Raw genomic sequence first — 18,070 nt, forward strand, 5'->3', positions numbered from 1 at the left:
CCGTCGCGTGCGCGTGAAATAAGTGTACTTTCCGAGAGCTGCAGGGGCGGCTCATAAATTCAATAACGGGCCATTCATTTGGCCCGAGCTTTCAGCCTTTCGACGCGCTCGGCCCACTTGTTAAAGCCACTCGGGGCGCGGCACTTAGCAGCAGCACTAACTCCCCATCGGTATATAGCTGGAAATTGAATTTTCGTAATTTCTCGGCATTACCGAACTACAAACACGCGCTGGCGGCACATATGCAAAATTCCTGTTTAGAAGTGTAGGGGGAGGAACGGTTCCATCACGAGCTCGCGATATCGTCGCATATACACGTATACCGAGGATCGGAGAGAGCGAGCATTTGGTTAACGCCGGCGTTTATGGGATACACGGGCGCGGAGGCAGACGGCAGCTTAAAATCTTCGTCGTCGAGCTTGAAGAGCAGCCCCCCCCCCCTCGTAAAAGATAAAGGTGCCGAATCTTTTGTTTCCGCGCAAAAGAGGGGAGCAGTTTCGCCGGTAAGTACATAGCTGGCTCGTTCCAAATGCTCGCTGAAATTTCGCGATTCGAGAGAGAGGCGGGGCTTTCTTTTGAGCGACAGGAGGGGCATTGTTAGTAGTAACGATATAAAAAGATGCTGCTGGATTAAAAATCGTGAGCCTTTCTTATTCCGTTTTCATTTTATATGTTTTTGCTCGCCCAGTTGGTGATGAGGTAAAAATGGGACAGCTTCGTTTTTCGTACTTTGAATAATTTCTCTCTTTTTTTTTTTTTTTTTTTTTTTTTTTTGCAATAGTGGGCGAATTTTTTTTTGGCAGGGGAATAAGGACTCCTCATGAAATTCGTAAAATAAGCAAACGGTGCACGGGTGGCGCGCCGAGGGAGAAGCGAGATGGGAAAGTCTCGGCGGAAGGGAAGCACTTACTTCTGACATTTTCCACGGGAGGAAATCGAGAATACTATAGTTCCCTCCGGCATCTGGAGGTATCGGAAAGGCGAGGGAAGAAAAAAAAAAAAAAAAAAAAAAAGGGAGGAAAGCGCGAAAATAGAGGAAGCGCTGGTACAATATTCGAGGAGCCGGCGTGTATGGGCCCTCTTCCGGATCGAGAAATTTCTCCCTCTTGTCGAATATAATGCGTATTTAAAAAGTCAGCAGCCCCAATGTACCTTTTGAGCCTCCCGTCGTTTATGTAAATTGCTTTTTACAAATAAAATCGCCGCCGGGAGTCTACCCCCCTACGGTCGATGCGCGCCACTTGTACTCGCGCTGCTCGGTAATGGAACGAGAAATCCCCGCGGGAATCGTCGAAGGAGCAAATTGTTGCTCTCTATCAGCGGACCGGAGAAAAGAGCATTGCTCTGAATATCAATTTTTTTTCCCCCCTTCTTCTTCTTCGTCTTCATCTTGAAATTGCTCTAATAAAAAAGATGTTCCCTGCAGAGCTGCACGACGCACTTTAATAACGCGTATAAAATAACGCGAGCCGTTATCCCCTTGTAAATTACGTTTTCCCTCCCTCCTGTTGTACTAATCAACGCGCCTTAAGCCCCTCCCTTGGTTTTTTTTTTCTTCCTTTTCCCTCATACTGTACGTTTCGTTGCTGCAATAATTGGCCCCCTTTTTCTTTCGAGCATCGAGAAAAATGTTGTTGCTCCTCGTAAACCGCCTCCGAGTTTATTTTTCACCCGCTCGACGCAAATGCTTTGAAAAGAGGATGGATCGTTTGGATGGAAAATGAATTGCGATAATCTTGTAAAATCGTTCCAAGGACTCCGAAGGCATTGGCTGCAACTCCGGGAGAAAAGAAAGGGAGCATCGGATTCCGCTCGAAGCTCCCGCGGAGGTTCATTTTCCCCCCGCACTTTTTCCGCTTTTCATCACGCTCCGCTTCGTTGCTGCGTGCATGTATACACACCCACGTGTGCTACGCGCTGTACAAGAAGGCGCGTTTCTTCCCTTAAACGAACGGAAGTTGTATTTACTTGGGTGCGCTGTTTGCCGAGCACTCCTTGTTTTCGTCCAACTTTGCAATTAGACGCGCGATAGGTGGGATACACACTCTAAAAAATGAAGGACGAGCTCGCTGCAGGAGCTAAGGAACTTTCCTTTTATTGTATTTTCTTCTTTCATATGTACCTATACGTGGCCAATTGTCGCGAGATGAGTTTGTTCTTCTTCTGTGTATAAGGGCGCCGAGTGATTTTTGTCCTCCTCCGTCTCTGGAGAACAATACATCGGATTTTTAATTACTATTGTTTTCCCACTTTATTTACTTCATCCCCTTTTTTCTTCTTTTTTTTCCAAGTTTCATAAAAGTGTCCCATTCAAGTTAACCATCGGAAATTTTTCATCGTTGCTTTAAATTGTAAGAGGGATATAAAAATGTGGACTGAATAATGGGAAGTAATCGGATTTACAGCCCGACGAATCATTTCAATGGGACTCGGCACTTTATACTCGGACTTTATTCAAGTCTTTCGTGAAAAATGGCTCGGTAAGTTGAGCGAGTGTCTCACTACATTAGAATAATTTTTTTTTTTTTTTTTTTTCTTTTTCGTCGTTCATTGTTTAGGTATAAAATTTTCCTTCTTCCGTTACATTTTTATCTGAAAATTTTCGACATCACAGAAAAAAACTGTAACTGTAATAACTAACACAGAGAATGGACGATATCTGCATGGTAACACGTTTATTTTTGTCAAAAAATGTGTCACATTAATTTTTCTAGAAAAAAAGAAAATTAATAAACAGTATTTCAACTAAAAACTCGCTCTCATGAAAGGTTTAAAATTAAATAGTGAATTAGGCCAAAACCAACGCGATCTTATACATTTCACATGAAACATTAGTCTCCAACAACAACTCGTGAATTTCATGCAGGAGGATGCATTTAAAGCAAAACCGCACGCACCAAGCTGAAAGAGAAAAATCCCCGAATCTCAGGACAAGCAGAGCAGAGCCGAAAGGCAACGAAAACACTGCATGCGCTGCAGAGGAGGAGAAGAAAGTTGATTAATTCCCTAGTGGTACTGTTTAAGCACTGCTGCGCCGCTGTCGACAAATGAAGCTACAGAGAGATCCGGGCCACGTCTCCTCTGCATTTGCATTTCGCGGCAACGAGAGAGGTAAGTGTACACGTGCTCTCTCTCTCTCTCTCTTTCTCTCTGGACGAGTCGTTTGCTGCTTTGGAAGATTAATAAGTTTATCTGGCGCGTCACCTCCGCGCTCTGCTGCGATAGTAAATTGGTACAACGCATTATATTTTGCTTTTCTCTCCCCCCCCCTCTGTCTCCTTTTCCTTCTACATTGCGTTGTCTTGCTTTATGCGAGCTGTTTTTTGGTACGATCCCCGTTTCTGCTCAAAATCCCTCTGTAACTTGTATCCGACAGTTAGTACTGTGGTGTATTAGGAAATTTTATTGGAATAAAAAATTCCAAATTCTTGTACATACTTTTTTAATTTTTTGTACTTCAAATTTAGACAACTGTCATTTTTATGACGAAAATATCTCATGAGTATTCTGCTCAGTATAAAAATTCATTAGGTGGAAAAATAGTTTTTTTTTTTTTTTTTTTTTTTTTTCAATTAAAGTTTCGAAGACTTTATTTAATCTAGATTGTAAAGGCACAAAGGAATTTCATACTCAAATTAACGTTTGTTAAAAAAAAAAAAAAAAAAAAAGAAAAGAAAAGTTTTTCTTCAATTTATGTTATTACTCAAACTGATGTTTGAAAGACAAAGATAAATTTCTCTCTCGTTGAAATTGTAAGGAAAAAAAGTTATTTCTCTGATGGACGTTTTAAAATGTAAGAGTGTATTTTTATTTTAAGCTTTAAAAAACAAAGAGAATTATCTCTGATTGACACGTTTGTGACGGTTTTCCTCCAGTTTCAGCAAATTGGAAATTCCAATTCTGGCATTTGGATAAAATTATTAATACCAGAATAAGAAGACGGACAGTGCCTAACAAACAAAAAAAAAGACAATTTTTGTGCCCTACACACACCTAAAAGCCTCGATCAGAAAAAACAGAAATAACAAAGAAGCAAGTATTTTCATAACGTCACACGAGCAGGTACTAACGTCTTTTGCAACATATCGCTCAAGGCCATCTACTTACCGGTGCAAAAAAGTTTCGCTCGTCATGCATCATAATGTAGTGGCAAAAAGTTACACCGACACAAAAAGTTGCCGAGCCTGTTACGCGCGGGGTTAACCTGTCCTTGGATGAAACTATCATCCGCACTATTAATTAAACCCAATGCCTTGCAGACGATGACTCTGTTCAAGTATCAAGTGGGGGGGGGGGGTCATCAAAGGAGGAGTAAAATAAAACGAGATGGAGCTCGCGGATGGTTTTCCCTTGGCAGGCGAGTCGGCTCGGAAACTTTTCGTCACGGAACTCCCGCTCTTCCGATTCTCTCCCCGACGGAACTTGCGACGGACCGACAGGGAAAAAGCGCCGGGCATAGCTTAACACCCTCCTCCCTCGCCATCAAAGCTCGCACCTACAAGAAGGGGGGGGGGCCCAGCCGCAGATGGGCCTTATATTTCAGCAGTGCCCACCACGGCGAAGCTCGCCGGCGACGATTTGGCCCTGAATAATTCATGTCCCAGCTCCTCGAGGCTCCTCCGCCTCGTGAATACGAATACGGCGCGTGTACGTGGATGCCCACACACACCCCCATCGCCAGCCTCTGTGTGTGTATATGCTTTCGAATGTATATCAAACACGCAAAAACGCCCGTCCGAGTGTATATAGGGCCGAGACGTGCACCGAACGTCTATACGCGCTCTCGGTGTACATATACGTGTCGCAAGCAACCCGAGGAATCGACTTGTAACACGTTTTTGTACGTCTCGAGCTCTGTCGAGTTGACGCGCAATTTTTTTTTTTTTAGTTGCGCGACTATACGTACTAGGTACTCCCGATGCACGGGTCCGGCAAAAGTTGTGCCCCGGAGCAACTTTTCCTCTGCCTCTCTCGTTATGAGCAATCGAACTTTTAACCATCGCTTGTTCCTATGACTTTTTTTTACTAATTGCACTCGTGCCCCCGTTTTTTCGTTGCTTTTCTGGCAAAATCATCCGATATAATCTTGCGAAACGGGACGACATTAGCTGATGGCTTTAACGAGCAGCAACTACTCGAGTTTTAGTTCCGTGCACAGGAAAATTAATTCCGCCTATCCGAAAAAGGAAGACGAAGATTGGAACTCGAGTTCTAAATTAGTTTCCGGATGGATCTAATAATGAGAGAGAGAACTTTATCGCCCGGGACTCGGAACGACAAAACAGACGAGCAATCCGTTTCGCGTCCTGTTTGTGTCTATATACACGCCGCAAAACACGTTTCGGCGGGGGAGAATAATTTATTAATTGCATCCAAGATACTCGGGATAAGTAGTTCACTAAACATCGTTAAAACCTTATTTGCAGCAATGATATATTTAATAATATTTATATTGCACACTATAGCGATTCTTTGTTTTTAGGGTGAGTTATAAATTTATGCAGTGATGGTTCGGCTGCTAATTAAAATAAAGGAGGTGATTATCGGTCAAAAGTTGCATCAGAGGAATTTTTGGGGTGAGGTGTACAAGTATACATAAAGACGTAAAATGATACGAGGGGGAAGTAAAGTGCAATCAAAAGATGAAATGGACAAAGTTTAAAAAGAGGTTTTTGATTTTTCAAATTTTTTTTTGGTAATATTTGTGATCAAAACAAGTCATCATTTTTTGGGTACCACTAAAATAGAATTTTTCCATATTGTTGTGGGGAGCGTTACGGGATTTAATAAAATCGTTGTGAAATCGACACTGTGGCACTTTATCTCACTTTATCCTGTATGTAGTAAAAGCTATGATTTAACTTTTTACCTTCCGAATCATAACTAAACATTACGCGAAGATAGTTACGCCGCATTTAAAACATTACGGGCTTCGAGTTTTTATTTTGGGGAGACTGGCAAAAATAAAATAAATAGCTTTTTATGATATATGATTTTTGTTGTACCTTCAGCAGAAAACTACTCTTTGATTTATTTAGAAAGGTTTTTCAAACCAAATATCTATGAATAAGTTTTCAATTGAGTGGGACATGAAAAAATTTATTTTTGGTGAAATGACCCATAAGTACAATATACCTACATAACAGGGAAGAATCCATAGCACATAATAATATGAAGTGGACGCCGGCGCACTAGCTCCAGTTCGATCTGACGCGTCTCAACGTCAGAATCATTTCGGAGTCTCAAATGAGTGTATAGAATGTACTTACAGTGGCAGAGGTTAGAGTTTTTTGTAAAGATAATATTATTCTCAATCAAATCTAGATTTTCGTCAATTTTCAGTTAATTTTAAAACTTACTGTAAACAACTTTAACTGTAGTTATTCATAGATAGACGACGACGTAAGTACAATGAAATACGAATGATACAGTCTGAATAACATCAATTATGTTTTATAAATGATGTAAAACGACACAGGGTAAAACGTCAACTTGAATGATAAAAAAATAACTGAGAAGTCTGTTAATATTTTCCATGAAACGCCGAAGAAGGAGCAAGTTTATTTGATTGCTCATTCAACAATTCAATCCTTTTGCTCCACTCTTAATGCATAAAATTACGTATTTAAATATCTTATCTTAATACTTTGGTCTGTTAACACATCTACAAGTACAATATTTACATGTGCTGAGGTGCACCAAGGTGCGCGTGTACGATGGCACGATAGAAGGTAAGTGAGTATAGGTATATAGGTATACGGCAGTTACGAGCGTGACTTACGGGTGGTCCGGCTGGGATTTGCGTGCCATCTGTTCAGCTTTGGCGATCTCTTCGGCGCGGGTGACGCTCTTGGTCCTCCTGAGCCGAAGGCCCTCGTGGTCCCCGGTGCCCGTCATACCTCTGTCACCTCCAGGAACACTCAGGCGCACACCACTTGGCACACGGAAAACAACAGTCACCCGAACACTGACAACACAGTCACACCGCCTGACACCGCTATAAACAAATGCACTCACTGGTTATACGAGTACGTGTATAAGCCTGCCTTTTCTGCTCCGGATCCGCTTCAAATCTTACTCGGTATCTTTCTATTATATATAATACACCAAACACCGAGCAGTGGCAGACAAGCGAGGTTAGGAAGGCATTGGCACTATATATAGGAACTATTGCTGCTGCTCGCGCGTGTATACATTTTCAGGGGCGCAGGGCCGCTCCGTCTGCTCCGAGACTCTTCGCGCGCGTTTTTTTCACCAGCTGTGCCGTATAGGTACTCGAATCGATATTACACTGATAGGGCCTACATGACGCAATGAACCGCGGGAGAGCAGAGATGTAAGTATACTTTTGGAAAAACCTGATGAATAAGTAGTTCGGACGATTGTTTGCCGAGCGTCGACTGCTTTAACATTGAGAATGAAAATACTTACGATGCGTGTTGGGGTAATAACGATAATGATAAGGTAGGTACAACAACGTCACGGCTACTTTTTTTTTTTCTTTTTTTTTTTTTTTTTATAATACGTGCAAGTCACTCGCGAGTGATAAAAACGTAATGATTATAGCGTTTTAGTATAAACACTATTGCTTGTTTACTGAATCTTGTTTTTTTTTAAATGTTGACAAAAATTATTCAAGCAATGCTATACAACTCTTTTGTGTATTTATATTTTGTTTTAATGTTTTAAAACATATTACGTTGAGCAATGAAAAACTATTTGTCATCGAGAAATATATATGATTTAACGTTTTTTTTACTTTACTTAGTTACGTTATTTATAACAATCCTTGAGTCGTGACATGAAAGATACGAATTTCATCCGCAGTAACGTTTTTTTTTTTTTTTTACAAATAAACTCAATAACAATCCTGTTGAGTTATATAAATTCACAATGTTCACTATTTTGTTTGAACACTCGTATGACTCGAGAGATCGGTGTAGTACATGCTTGTGACGAACGATCGGTATGCGCGTTTATACGCGTCGACATGGAAATCGATTACAGACTATAGGCCAGTTTATATTTTTTTTCAGGCCAAGTTCGACACAACGTGGAAGAGAGATAAGGATAACGTTTGGTGCTCGGCAACTCGACTTTCGTGAGCAAGCGCGTCGGGACGGAGATTAAAAAGTTCAAGTGTCTACAGCCGATTTCCGACGCCTGGTTCCGTGATCCGCAGCTACTGCCCGACTATATCGCGGGAACTCTGTGTACACCTATACTTGGTCGCGTGTCTCCCAAGCGCTTGGAAGTATTACGCGCTTACGCAACGACCTCTGGACGTAAGGTTGTCGATATAAAATTGCTCCTGTTACTGCCTACAGCTTGTACAAATGTTTGAATTACTCGTGGTAAGTTGGCGAGACGGCTCGTACTGTAATGACTAATGAACGGGTTATTCTCGTCTCCCTCGATGAATTTCGTCGTGTTCGCGTTGCGTTTCGTTTCACTCTTCATATTCCAATACGAGTGGACGAGTACACGAGTCTCTGGATCACATGACTGAAACAAGTAATGCAGGTCAATTCGTTTTTCCCCATCTGTCTGCATGACTCATCGATATTTTATCCGTAAAAATCCCAATACTCGCAACTGGGTGTCCTCGGTTGAAAGCCGACAGATATACGCAATCGATGCTCAAAGAGCTCGAGCGAACTTGACACTCCCGTTTGTGGAGTATTTAGCTATAGGAAGGTAATACATTTGTTGAAATGGAAAAAAAAGGAAATAAATACTGTAACAAAACTAAAGTACCAGAGGGAGTTGTCATCGGTGTCACGCGCACTATGGGATGCCGAGAAATGGATACGAGTACCCACAAGAGCAATATGATGCAAAACATTTTTACGCAGGGTCTTTTGCTGGCTCGCGTGCTCGGCTCATTTCCGCGATCAATTTCGGCTCTGTTTCCCCTTGACGTGCTCCTGGGTCGTTAGAAAACATTCGAGTCTGTTGTACAATAAACGTGTTTGATTGCTCCTCGACTAAACGGATGTTCCGGCTTGCGAGGCTTGCGCGACGGCGATTTAAAAAAAAACACAAGTTGGAAAGACACGGAAGCCGTCGCAGGCGACGCCCCGAGGTTTTATATGCCCTATACGCCCCTACCCCCGTTTCTTTACGAGCCACCGTGAAACGCTCTCGTTTCTCTACTCGCTGATATGAATGACAAAAGAATACATATAGGCTGGCGGGTGGTCGTGGTTATCGTCCGAGCACTGCCAATTTGGTCTTATCGAGGTGGTGGGTTTTTTTTTTTTTTTTTTACGAGCGACTTGTAAATGTGAATGCGCGGCGAGTGTTTTTAGGGGCAAAAAATGGTTATTAAATACACACCAGACAGGAAATGATGTACTTTGCATATTTGCATCACGCAACTCGTCTTCGACGGAGAAAGTACATACCTATATATGTGTACAGCTCCTCGAAAGAGAAGGGGATCGGATACGAGGAGGGAAACTTAATTTAGATCAAGAGCCGCGGAAGGACTTTCTTCGGCCTCTTCTTCCTCCCTCGGCCCCCGTACGTGCATGTATAGCCGTAATAGAGGCGGTACAAAGTTTCTGTACATTAAATTCATGAAAGTAGCCGGTCACGCTTACGGCGAATCGCCGGGCCACTTCTTTGGGAACTTCCCTCCCTCCTCGGCTTTTCTCGCCGGTCAACGACCATCGCCAAAGTTTGAGGCTCAAGAACGAGGCTGGCTGATGCCGCTGCAAAAACTTTTGCAATATTAGTTCGATCGTCCCCCCGAAGAATACACCCGCCCAATTGGTCTCGAAGATGCGCGGGGGTCGCAGGGGCCCTCCCCGTCATCGGTGTCCCTTTTCTAAAACACTCCCCCAACTCTGCTCTACGTGGGGCCTATACCATATATATATATATACGTACCGTAATTTGTATTCCGGGTGTACACACGCGACTACAAGATGTCACCTTTTGACGCAATCCAACAGCGACATCGATTCGTAAATACATACGATTGGAGAAATACTTCGTTCGATGTTATTTAATATTTTTATCGGACGCCAGTATTTGTACAATTCACGTAGGTATACATATATTTGTATGGGTAAAATATTGGGAATACGAATATTTGTTTTGATTTTACATTCACAAAATAAATACATATAAATGTACAGAACGCCCGTTGTCATAAAGCAAACAACGACAAAAACGAAAAAATAATCGCACGGCGCAATGGATATATATGTGTGTACATACATAAAAGCGCGTCGAGTTTCATTGTGGCGCATAAAAATGCGAAAACAAGCAAAGCCGACACAATAAAAACAGTAAATGCGCATCTGCCCGGGTACGCCCTGCCGATATCTCTTTGCTAACGTCAGCGCTGTACCGGAGGTCACCTACTAGTTTGACCGTAAAATTCATTGAAGCCCTTGAGGGACGACGATATATTTCGATCGGGAAGCGGAAAACCCGTCCCTTTTTTCGGGAAGCATCGCTAAATAAATTAACACGGCCCGCCTAATCGTGCTTTTTCCCGGAACCCTCATGAAAAGCTCGTGTTGCGTCGGGGGGAGTTTTTTTTCACCCCCCCCCCCTAGCGAGGGAGCCATCGGTGTATTTTTTATGCACGCCAGCGCACGTAGCGGAGTAAGACAAAGGGAGGAATGTATAAATATCCGCTGTTTGACGTATTAAAGCCCGGATATGGTATAACCGAGAGCACCCGAGGCTGTTATTTTATGTTATACGCGAGGGGGCGCGTGCGCTTACTATTTTCATTATTATTATTATTATTGCTGTTATTTTTTTTTACCCCACTCGCCCACGGGGGTCGGATGTTTTTCTAGCGATGAATACAATACCGCACGAATTCAGCTTCGACTCGCCATATTATGATTTCCACGCTTTTGATGAACAAAAAACAAAGATAAAAGCGCCAATTCATAAATAACGGTGTGGCGCAACAGCAAACAAAAAAAAAAAACGACAGATGGGTTAAAGTAATTTTCTCGAAAGGTGAAAACGATCATTTTCCATGAATTTGTACTCACTAAAGAGAGTAATCGAAAGGGTAGAAAATATTTATGAAAACTAATGACCGTAGGTATATATACACACACACATGTGATACAGCGCTTATAGGGGTGGGTGCAAATTCACACGACTACATGTGCGCGTATACATAGTGGCGCGGCTTAGCCTCGAGCTGATCCCCGATGGGGCCGCCGTTTATGGGTGAGCCGACACGAGCCTTGGATCTCCGAGAAGCTCTCGTCTCTCCCGCGCACAGGAGCTATCTCGACGCGCCAGAGGACTCGCGGACGATGCCGCTGTTTACAAGTAAACTTTGCCCCCCCCCTCCTCCAAGTCACGCGATTATCTGTCGAGTACATGCGTAAGGACCCTGGGTGAAAGTTCATCGCTCAAGTGCCCCTCCATGCCCCGCTGTCGAGGGGAATTAATTAAATCAATTCTCGGAGTCAACGCGCCGAGGAATTTCACGCGCGATTGACGTTTCGAGCGATAAAAGCACGAGTGGCGCTAATTACCCGATGATTAACCGCGTCGATCAATGGGGATCTATATGCGTATAAAACATTTCAAAGTACTCGACTGTTGGCCGAGACGATCGATGGGTCTCGGGATATGTACCTGTAACGCGGTTGCAGATCGTTTGTATTACCAGCACTTTGCGGGCAATCAGAGCAGGTAAAAAATAATGTATACGATATAACAGCTCACGTACACGCACTGGAAGCATCATCAGCAGCTCGCGAGTATTGTGCTCACGATCCATTGTTTACGCGGGCATTCCCCGACAATAACTATACCGCAAAGGATTTTCCGAGAAGAGGAGAGATAGACGGGTCAAAATTAGTTCATCAACGCGGGAGTGTTGTACACCAGTGCTGGGAGTCAGCTCGGGCGCGCGCAGACATAGCTTGAATGTTTATTGTAAAAAAACAATGTTGCCATTACTTTTTTCAATTTTCGTTTTTTGGAAGTTGTAGAGGAAGGTCAATACTTCATGTTTACGTGGTGTACCTTCCAAAAATGTTTTATTTTCATTCCTCACCAATGCTCTGAAAATTGAAAAATTCGCATTTTTCAGATCTTTGGGAATTTTTCGCTCGAAAACTGTGGGGTTCAGGTATATACATCCCAATTGATTTTTTGTTCAAAATGACTCAAAAAAACTGAATATAAATTTTTTTAGACCAAAAAAATCACTTTTACTAATTTGTTTAAAAAAGTAAGTTTAAACAAATTGTGCCCAGGTCGCGTGGTGGCAACATAAAGTTTCTTAATCTGTGGGATCTAATGAACATATTTATGCAAAAAAATTTCTTTGCCATTGATCTAGCACGACCCCGCTAATTTTGACCCGTCTAAGACCGCGACTGCGGGGCGCGCGTATATGCCGCACGTACGGGCGAAATGGAGAGAAATTAGAGGTATTGTCGACGCTTCGGAGCGTAGTATACGGGGATCAGGGTGGGGAGGAGGTAGCGCACAGGTGTACGCACGATTTCACATAAGCACCACCAAGTTCCATATACTCTCGAAACACGGGGTGAGAGAGGGGGTTGTAGCTGCACGTTCATCCCGTAAGGAGGGGGCATCATGCGCTCGCCTTCATTGTGTCGGATTATCGGCGAGCTGCTATAGGAGTGGCGTTGAAGGTAACATATATAGGGTGGCGAGGGTGGGGGGAGTGTGGAATGCATAATGGCCACTTTCCGGTCGGAATCTGGTCGGTGCTCTGGCACCTCATCCTCCGCGGGGCGTCTTCACCGATGCCATTAGTATTCCCGGGCACGTGCGTTATTAGCTATTCGCGCTTCTCATGGGTCTATATACATATACATACGCCGACACTCTGCTAAAACTGCGGCGAAGGTAGAGAGAATCAAAGTTGCTCGACTCCCCTCCCGCCCCGATGGCCCATCTTGTACCCATCCCGAGGAACCACATTTTCTTTTACTTGCCTGTGCTGCCAAGGGGCTTTACCGGTATACGCCGAGTATCCAACTTCTTCCGATCGGTTTTCCACGCTGATCGCGCGAGAAGTACATATATACATATACACGTTGGTGATGCTCACGGTAAGTATGTATACTCCTACGACTTACTTTTATCGGAAAAATCGGAAGATACGTGCTTGTTGCCGTTTGCCTCCATAAATGCGGACATCTGTACAATAATAAGAGTGATGGATTAGGACATTCAAGGAAAATAAACTCGTGTGGTGCATGAGATGATTGAAACCTCGAGGCGGATTTCAGGATGCTCCTGCACCAACTTATCTGCCTCTATAGTTACGTAGGCTTTGCGCTTGAGTAATATTATTTACGGAGATACGGGCGTTTAAGAATTAACACTACGTTAATTCAGAGGAAAATTATCGATTTTGAAGTCGATATCTGTACGCACGGCCACGGTAACACCGTGGTATAGGCTGCGGTTCTTATAGCTGGGGAGCTAGGTGTGAACATATAAGATCATGAGTTCAAGATCCCCGGCCTTTACTCCTCTACGCTACCACCTTTGAGAGAAAAACAAAGATCTCAGAAATGACTGTAATAAACTATAATTCAAGAAAAACAAAAAAGTGTATAAACAAAGACGTGTAAAGTAGATTCTTTCATAAAAGATGTAGCGAAACGAAACAAGTAGGAAAAAAAAATTTTTAATTTTCTGGTTAAGTTCTAATACCCATTCCAAACGGTATATTAGAGTATCCATAATTATTCCAATAAAAGATGGGTAGTTCCAAACAAAACATCTCTCGGACAAACAAATTTCCCAAATTTTCTGATCTTAAATTATCGACGTTATCGGGTAAAGAAACGTCAGGAGGGAAAAAGTTTTAAAACCAAACGGCTCATTAATGTCCAATAAAAAAAACACCATCCCACGGCATCCTCCACAACCAGTGAAAAATTATTCAATGTTTCGAGTCATGCGCGAATAAAAACAAACACATACCAGCCTCGAGTTTTTTTAAACCGCCGTATTCAGCCGAAAAGAGAAAAAGCAGTCGCAATGAGTGTCAGCGGGAAATTAACAATCGCTTCGTCAATCACGACCGTTTGTTCCCTACCTCCTCCCCCGCTCAGAGCTCACCTTTTGTCGCTTGACGCTCTTTTTTAACCCTTCGACCCTCGATCGAGCGACAAAACGAGAGATCAATCATTTTGGAAATCCGAGTGCAGCGAAATTCGAACACTTTTCGAGGCTTAGATGTATATGATGAGCGCGCGGTGGCTTGGTCGGCTAGGTCGTGGATTGGCACGCGGGAGACCGTGGTTCAATTCCCGGCCAGTGCGACTTTTACGGGCAAAGTACCTCTGTGTCTTTCACATGTGCTTTTTCACCACGCAATGCTCCTCGAGGAGGGTTTAGGCGACCTTCTCGCAGAAAATTTGCCTACTTCCCCCTACCCCCCTCCCAGTGATGGGAGGCCTCCCATCCCTCTTCCCTTCCTTCTCCCAAGTGCTAAGTGCCCATAGTAGTGCCCTTATTAAAAAGGAGCCGGACGTAGAGCACTATAATATAAAAAAAAAAAAAAAAAAAAGATGTATATGATAATACGTATACAACTTACCATTGCTGAAAAATCAGCGGTTCTCCGACTATTGTACGACGACACCGTCGCGCTGAGACATATTGATTTTGGAATACATTGCGATTTGTGATGAGGAAAAAAAAAGTCATCAGCAATAAGTTACGGTGGTGCCGTAGCTGACAAAGCGTAAACGTCATTTTTACCATAGCTTCGTGGCAATTTTTTTTTTTTCTAGCAGAAAAATTCATCTCAATCAGCCAGCTGTCCTATTGTTCATCGGGAAACGGCAAAAATTCGTTTTACGAAATAGATTAAACCCAGATGGCGGATGGTTATTGTGCATGATCATGCACTAGAGTGAGCTCGAGATTTTTCGAACTACCGATATAATATTGTACGGGATGGGCTTGTACCCTCCGTGCCTCCGGCCAACCGTACCCTCGCAGCATCGGTATAAAAGCAACGTTGATGCTTCAAGACATATATATATACACGGGCTGTTGTTGTTGATTTTGACGTAATTCATTCCGCGGCACAAGTAAGTGCTCTCTATCGGAAACCATTCGGGGGAGGCCCGAGGCTGAATAACACAGCGCCGATCGAGCGGTTACCGGGGTTTTGAAAATTTGCAGTATATGCAAAGTACCTACGAGAGAGCAAACAAATCCGGCCCCCCTCGCCCCGCGTGCGATATGAGAGATCCCCTTGAGGGGGTGCTCACGTAATGTTTTATAGGCAACCGTAGCTGGGAGAAAAGAGGAGGGAGTAGCGATCGGTTTTATCGACTTTATCATCGTGTACCTGGTAGCGGCACTTGCCGAGAGAGCATCACGTGCACGCGGAGCAGTGCGACCTATATGCATGTACCTATCTTACCTGTAGGGCGAAATCGCGTTCACGGCTATTTGCACGCAAATGTCTCGGACGGAAGCTCCGCGGAAGCCTATATGTATATATAATCTCGCTGAGCTGCTCTTGCTGCTGTCGACTTGTTTGTCGTTTGTCGATGATGGTTGGGTATTTAAAGAAACAGATTCGGTTGGGGTGGCTGATGGTTCAGATGAATCATTTTTACTTTAATTTTTTTACTGGTGTATTATTTACAATGTGAGGAAATTCAAAATACTTTGTTACTCTTTGCGAACAACTGGTTCATTGATTTCTTTGAGAAGATTATAGTTTTACATAGTTTAAAAAACCTTTCGATATCATCTGGTACATAAAATAATAATACTGACACAAATAAAAATAAATTTCTTTAAATTAGCTGCTTTTTCAGTTCAAATCCGGTAGTTTCACGCTTGATTTAGAAAGTTCCTCGATCGTTAAGTAGACATAGCAGTCGGAATGGCTCATCACGGGGAACAATTTTATTTTCGCCAATAAAAAATGAGTTGGTTTTAAAACAGCTGCCCACGTGAACTATACATCAACAATCGAGGGAAACGAATTGTTTATTCGAGCGTTAATATAAAATTGCACTCGTCCGATAATCAATAGGGCATATCGGCACGAGCAGAAGTGGTGCGCCCCTCAGAAAGTTTTTTCAAAATCATTTCCCTTCGGTGCGTTCGAATAAAAATTGCTCGTTCGATATACTTTCCACTCACGCGAGTGCGTCTCTGGTAAGTAGTAGTATACATTCTTTTTCCACGATCTCTCACGCACCCATAGCGACCAACAGGAGTCGAAAGCCCGCGAGAGTTTTCTTCATTATTTTTTCGCGAAGCCCAATGAATCGTAAGGGGAGAGGGAGGTAATAAACCTACGGGCGCACAATAGAATCTTTGAGAGAGGGTGAATTTTTTTTTCCCCCTTTTTTTCTCTTATTTTCAATTATAGGCATGTATACATAATGCTCTGCAGGGCTGCATCATGAAATAGGGCGGCGCGAAGTTTATTGCTCGAATAAATCACAAATGAGGAAAATCCTTCAACTTTTCGAGCATTTCGCAAAAGTTTTTATTACTCTCCCCCCCCCCGGAAATTTTCACTTTGCGCCCATTATGTATGAAAATGATTCACGCGACGCGTGCGTAATTCGCGCAATTACACGCGCAACTTTCCTCAAATCTGTGTCAAGTACAGTTGAAAAAATAAAAAGCCTTGGCTCAAAGTTCACAAAATAACATTATGGATTTTGGAAAGGATTGGAAAAGTAACCACTGCTACACACACACACATGTATTGAGATGGGTGTTTCCAAAAGTGTAGTAGCTATGGATGCTTTTCGAAAGACCACTTGTTTGGAAAAAAAAAAAAAAAAAAAAAAAAAAAAGAGTAGGTAGGAAGACCAAGAGAGTGCAGGGAGATGGTAGAGAGGAGTGGATGGGAGTGTACACGGGGGAGGTGGCTGAGTGGAAGGCAAGAGGTAGCTGTATGTATAGCTCGGACGGCTTTCACGGGCTCGTGAGCCGAAAGAGCCGCTCGTATACGGGAGGATCTCCTTGACCGGCGGTCAGGTCGGACTCTGTGCTCCGCTCTCTTTCTCCGAGTGCCACGAGTACGTATAGGTATACAGGAGAGGGGGCGGGTATGGGTATAAGAAGGGGCCAGGAGCTTTTACGGGACGAAGAACACCGTCGCTATGTGTAAACCATGAAGCCGGCCAACTCTCTCTCTGTACCTATGTATACGTGCGGTAAGTACGGTACATGTGTGTATACACCTATATATATACACGTGTGCGCGCGTAGCAGTAAGGATCCTTTTTACGAGGCCGCCGAGAGACGAAGAGCTTTCGTGTGTCGCCGAATCGGGAATTCGCTCCTTTACTTTCATTCGGAGCTTCTTCTGCCTTTCTATTCTTCCTTCCCGCTCCCTCCGATAAGTAGGTAAGGCTTCCACCAAATGGACGGGGAACTGAGTTTCGCACGTAATTTCACCCGCAGACGGAGAAAGAATAGCTGAATTTAATTCCACTGTGAAAGAAAAAAAAAAGCTCTGCTGCAGGGTATACGCCAACCATACCGTACACCATATACACCGTAGGTAAGGCGATGAGAGAGAGACTGTCTCTCCGTGATTTTTTTCCTCCCCTGCGCGAGGCGGATAACGTATATACTTTGGATGGATGGGACGCAGCGGCGAACATACAGAATGTGTGCTCACCGAGCTGGAAGGAAAAAAATCGGCGGTCCGTCCCTCCTACTCCTGCAACTTGACGAAAAATTCGTTACTATTATCCTCACACCCCGAGGTCTGTCCCACGTGTAACCTTACATACTTATACCTAACTCGCAATTATTCAAAACAGAGCGAGTCTCCAACTCAAACATCAGACTCGAGAAGAGCAGCCGCACACGCGCTCAAAGCGGTTGAAACGTGCTCTACGAGGGTTTAACGGTGCAAGTCTGTTATAGGTACACGGTTCCGCAACACTTGCATATTTATAGAGCAGCATGATATATAGGTACAGAACGTGGAAATTGGCAAGCAAGGACCTCTTCAACGTCACTTTCTTGCAGGAAAGAGGAGCAGGAAGCGTCACTTTGGAAGTATAGGTGGGTAATGCCGAGAGAGAGCCTG

General features: G+C 43.4%; 1 protein-coding gene across 2 annotated transcripts in view; it reads right to left on the minus strand.

The window, feature by feature from the left end:
- The window catches only part of mdy (diacylglycerol O-acyltransferase), a 46,869-nt gene extending 39,398 nt beyond the window's left edge, over positions 1–7,471 (minus strand). For both annotated transcript variants that reach the window (XM_014357256.2, XM_014357255.2), the window contains exon 1: positions 6,782–7,471. In XM_014357256.2, the coding sequence (XP_014212742.1) occupies positions 6,782–6,897 (116 nt within the window). In that variant the 5' untranslated portion in view covers positions 6,898–7,471. The remainder of the gene's footprint in view (positions 1–6,781) is intronic.
- Positions 7,472–18,070: the final 10,599 nt, after the last annotated feature.

Source organism: Copidosoma floridanum, unplaced genomic scaffold (assembly GCF_036245765.1).
Source record: "Copidosoma floridanum isolate Cflo_tuat_1 unplaced genomic scaffold, Cflo_Japanese_pri ptg000012l, whole genome shotgun sequence".
NCBI lineage: Eukaryota > Metazoa > Arthropoda > Insecta > Hymenoptera > Encyrtidae > Copidosoma > Copidosoma floridanum.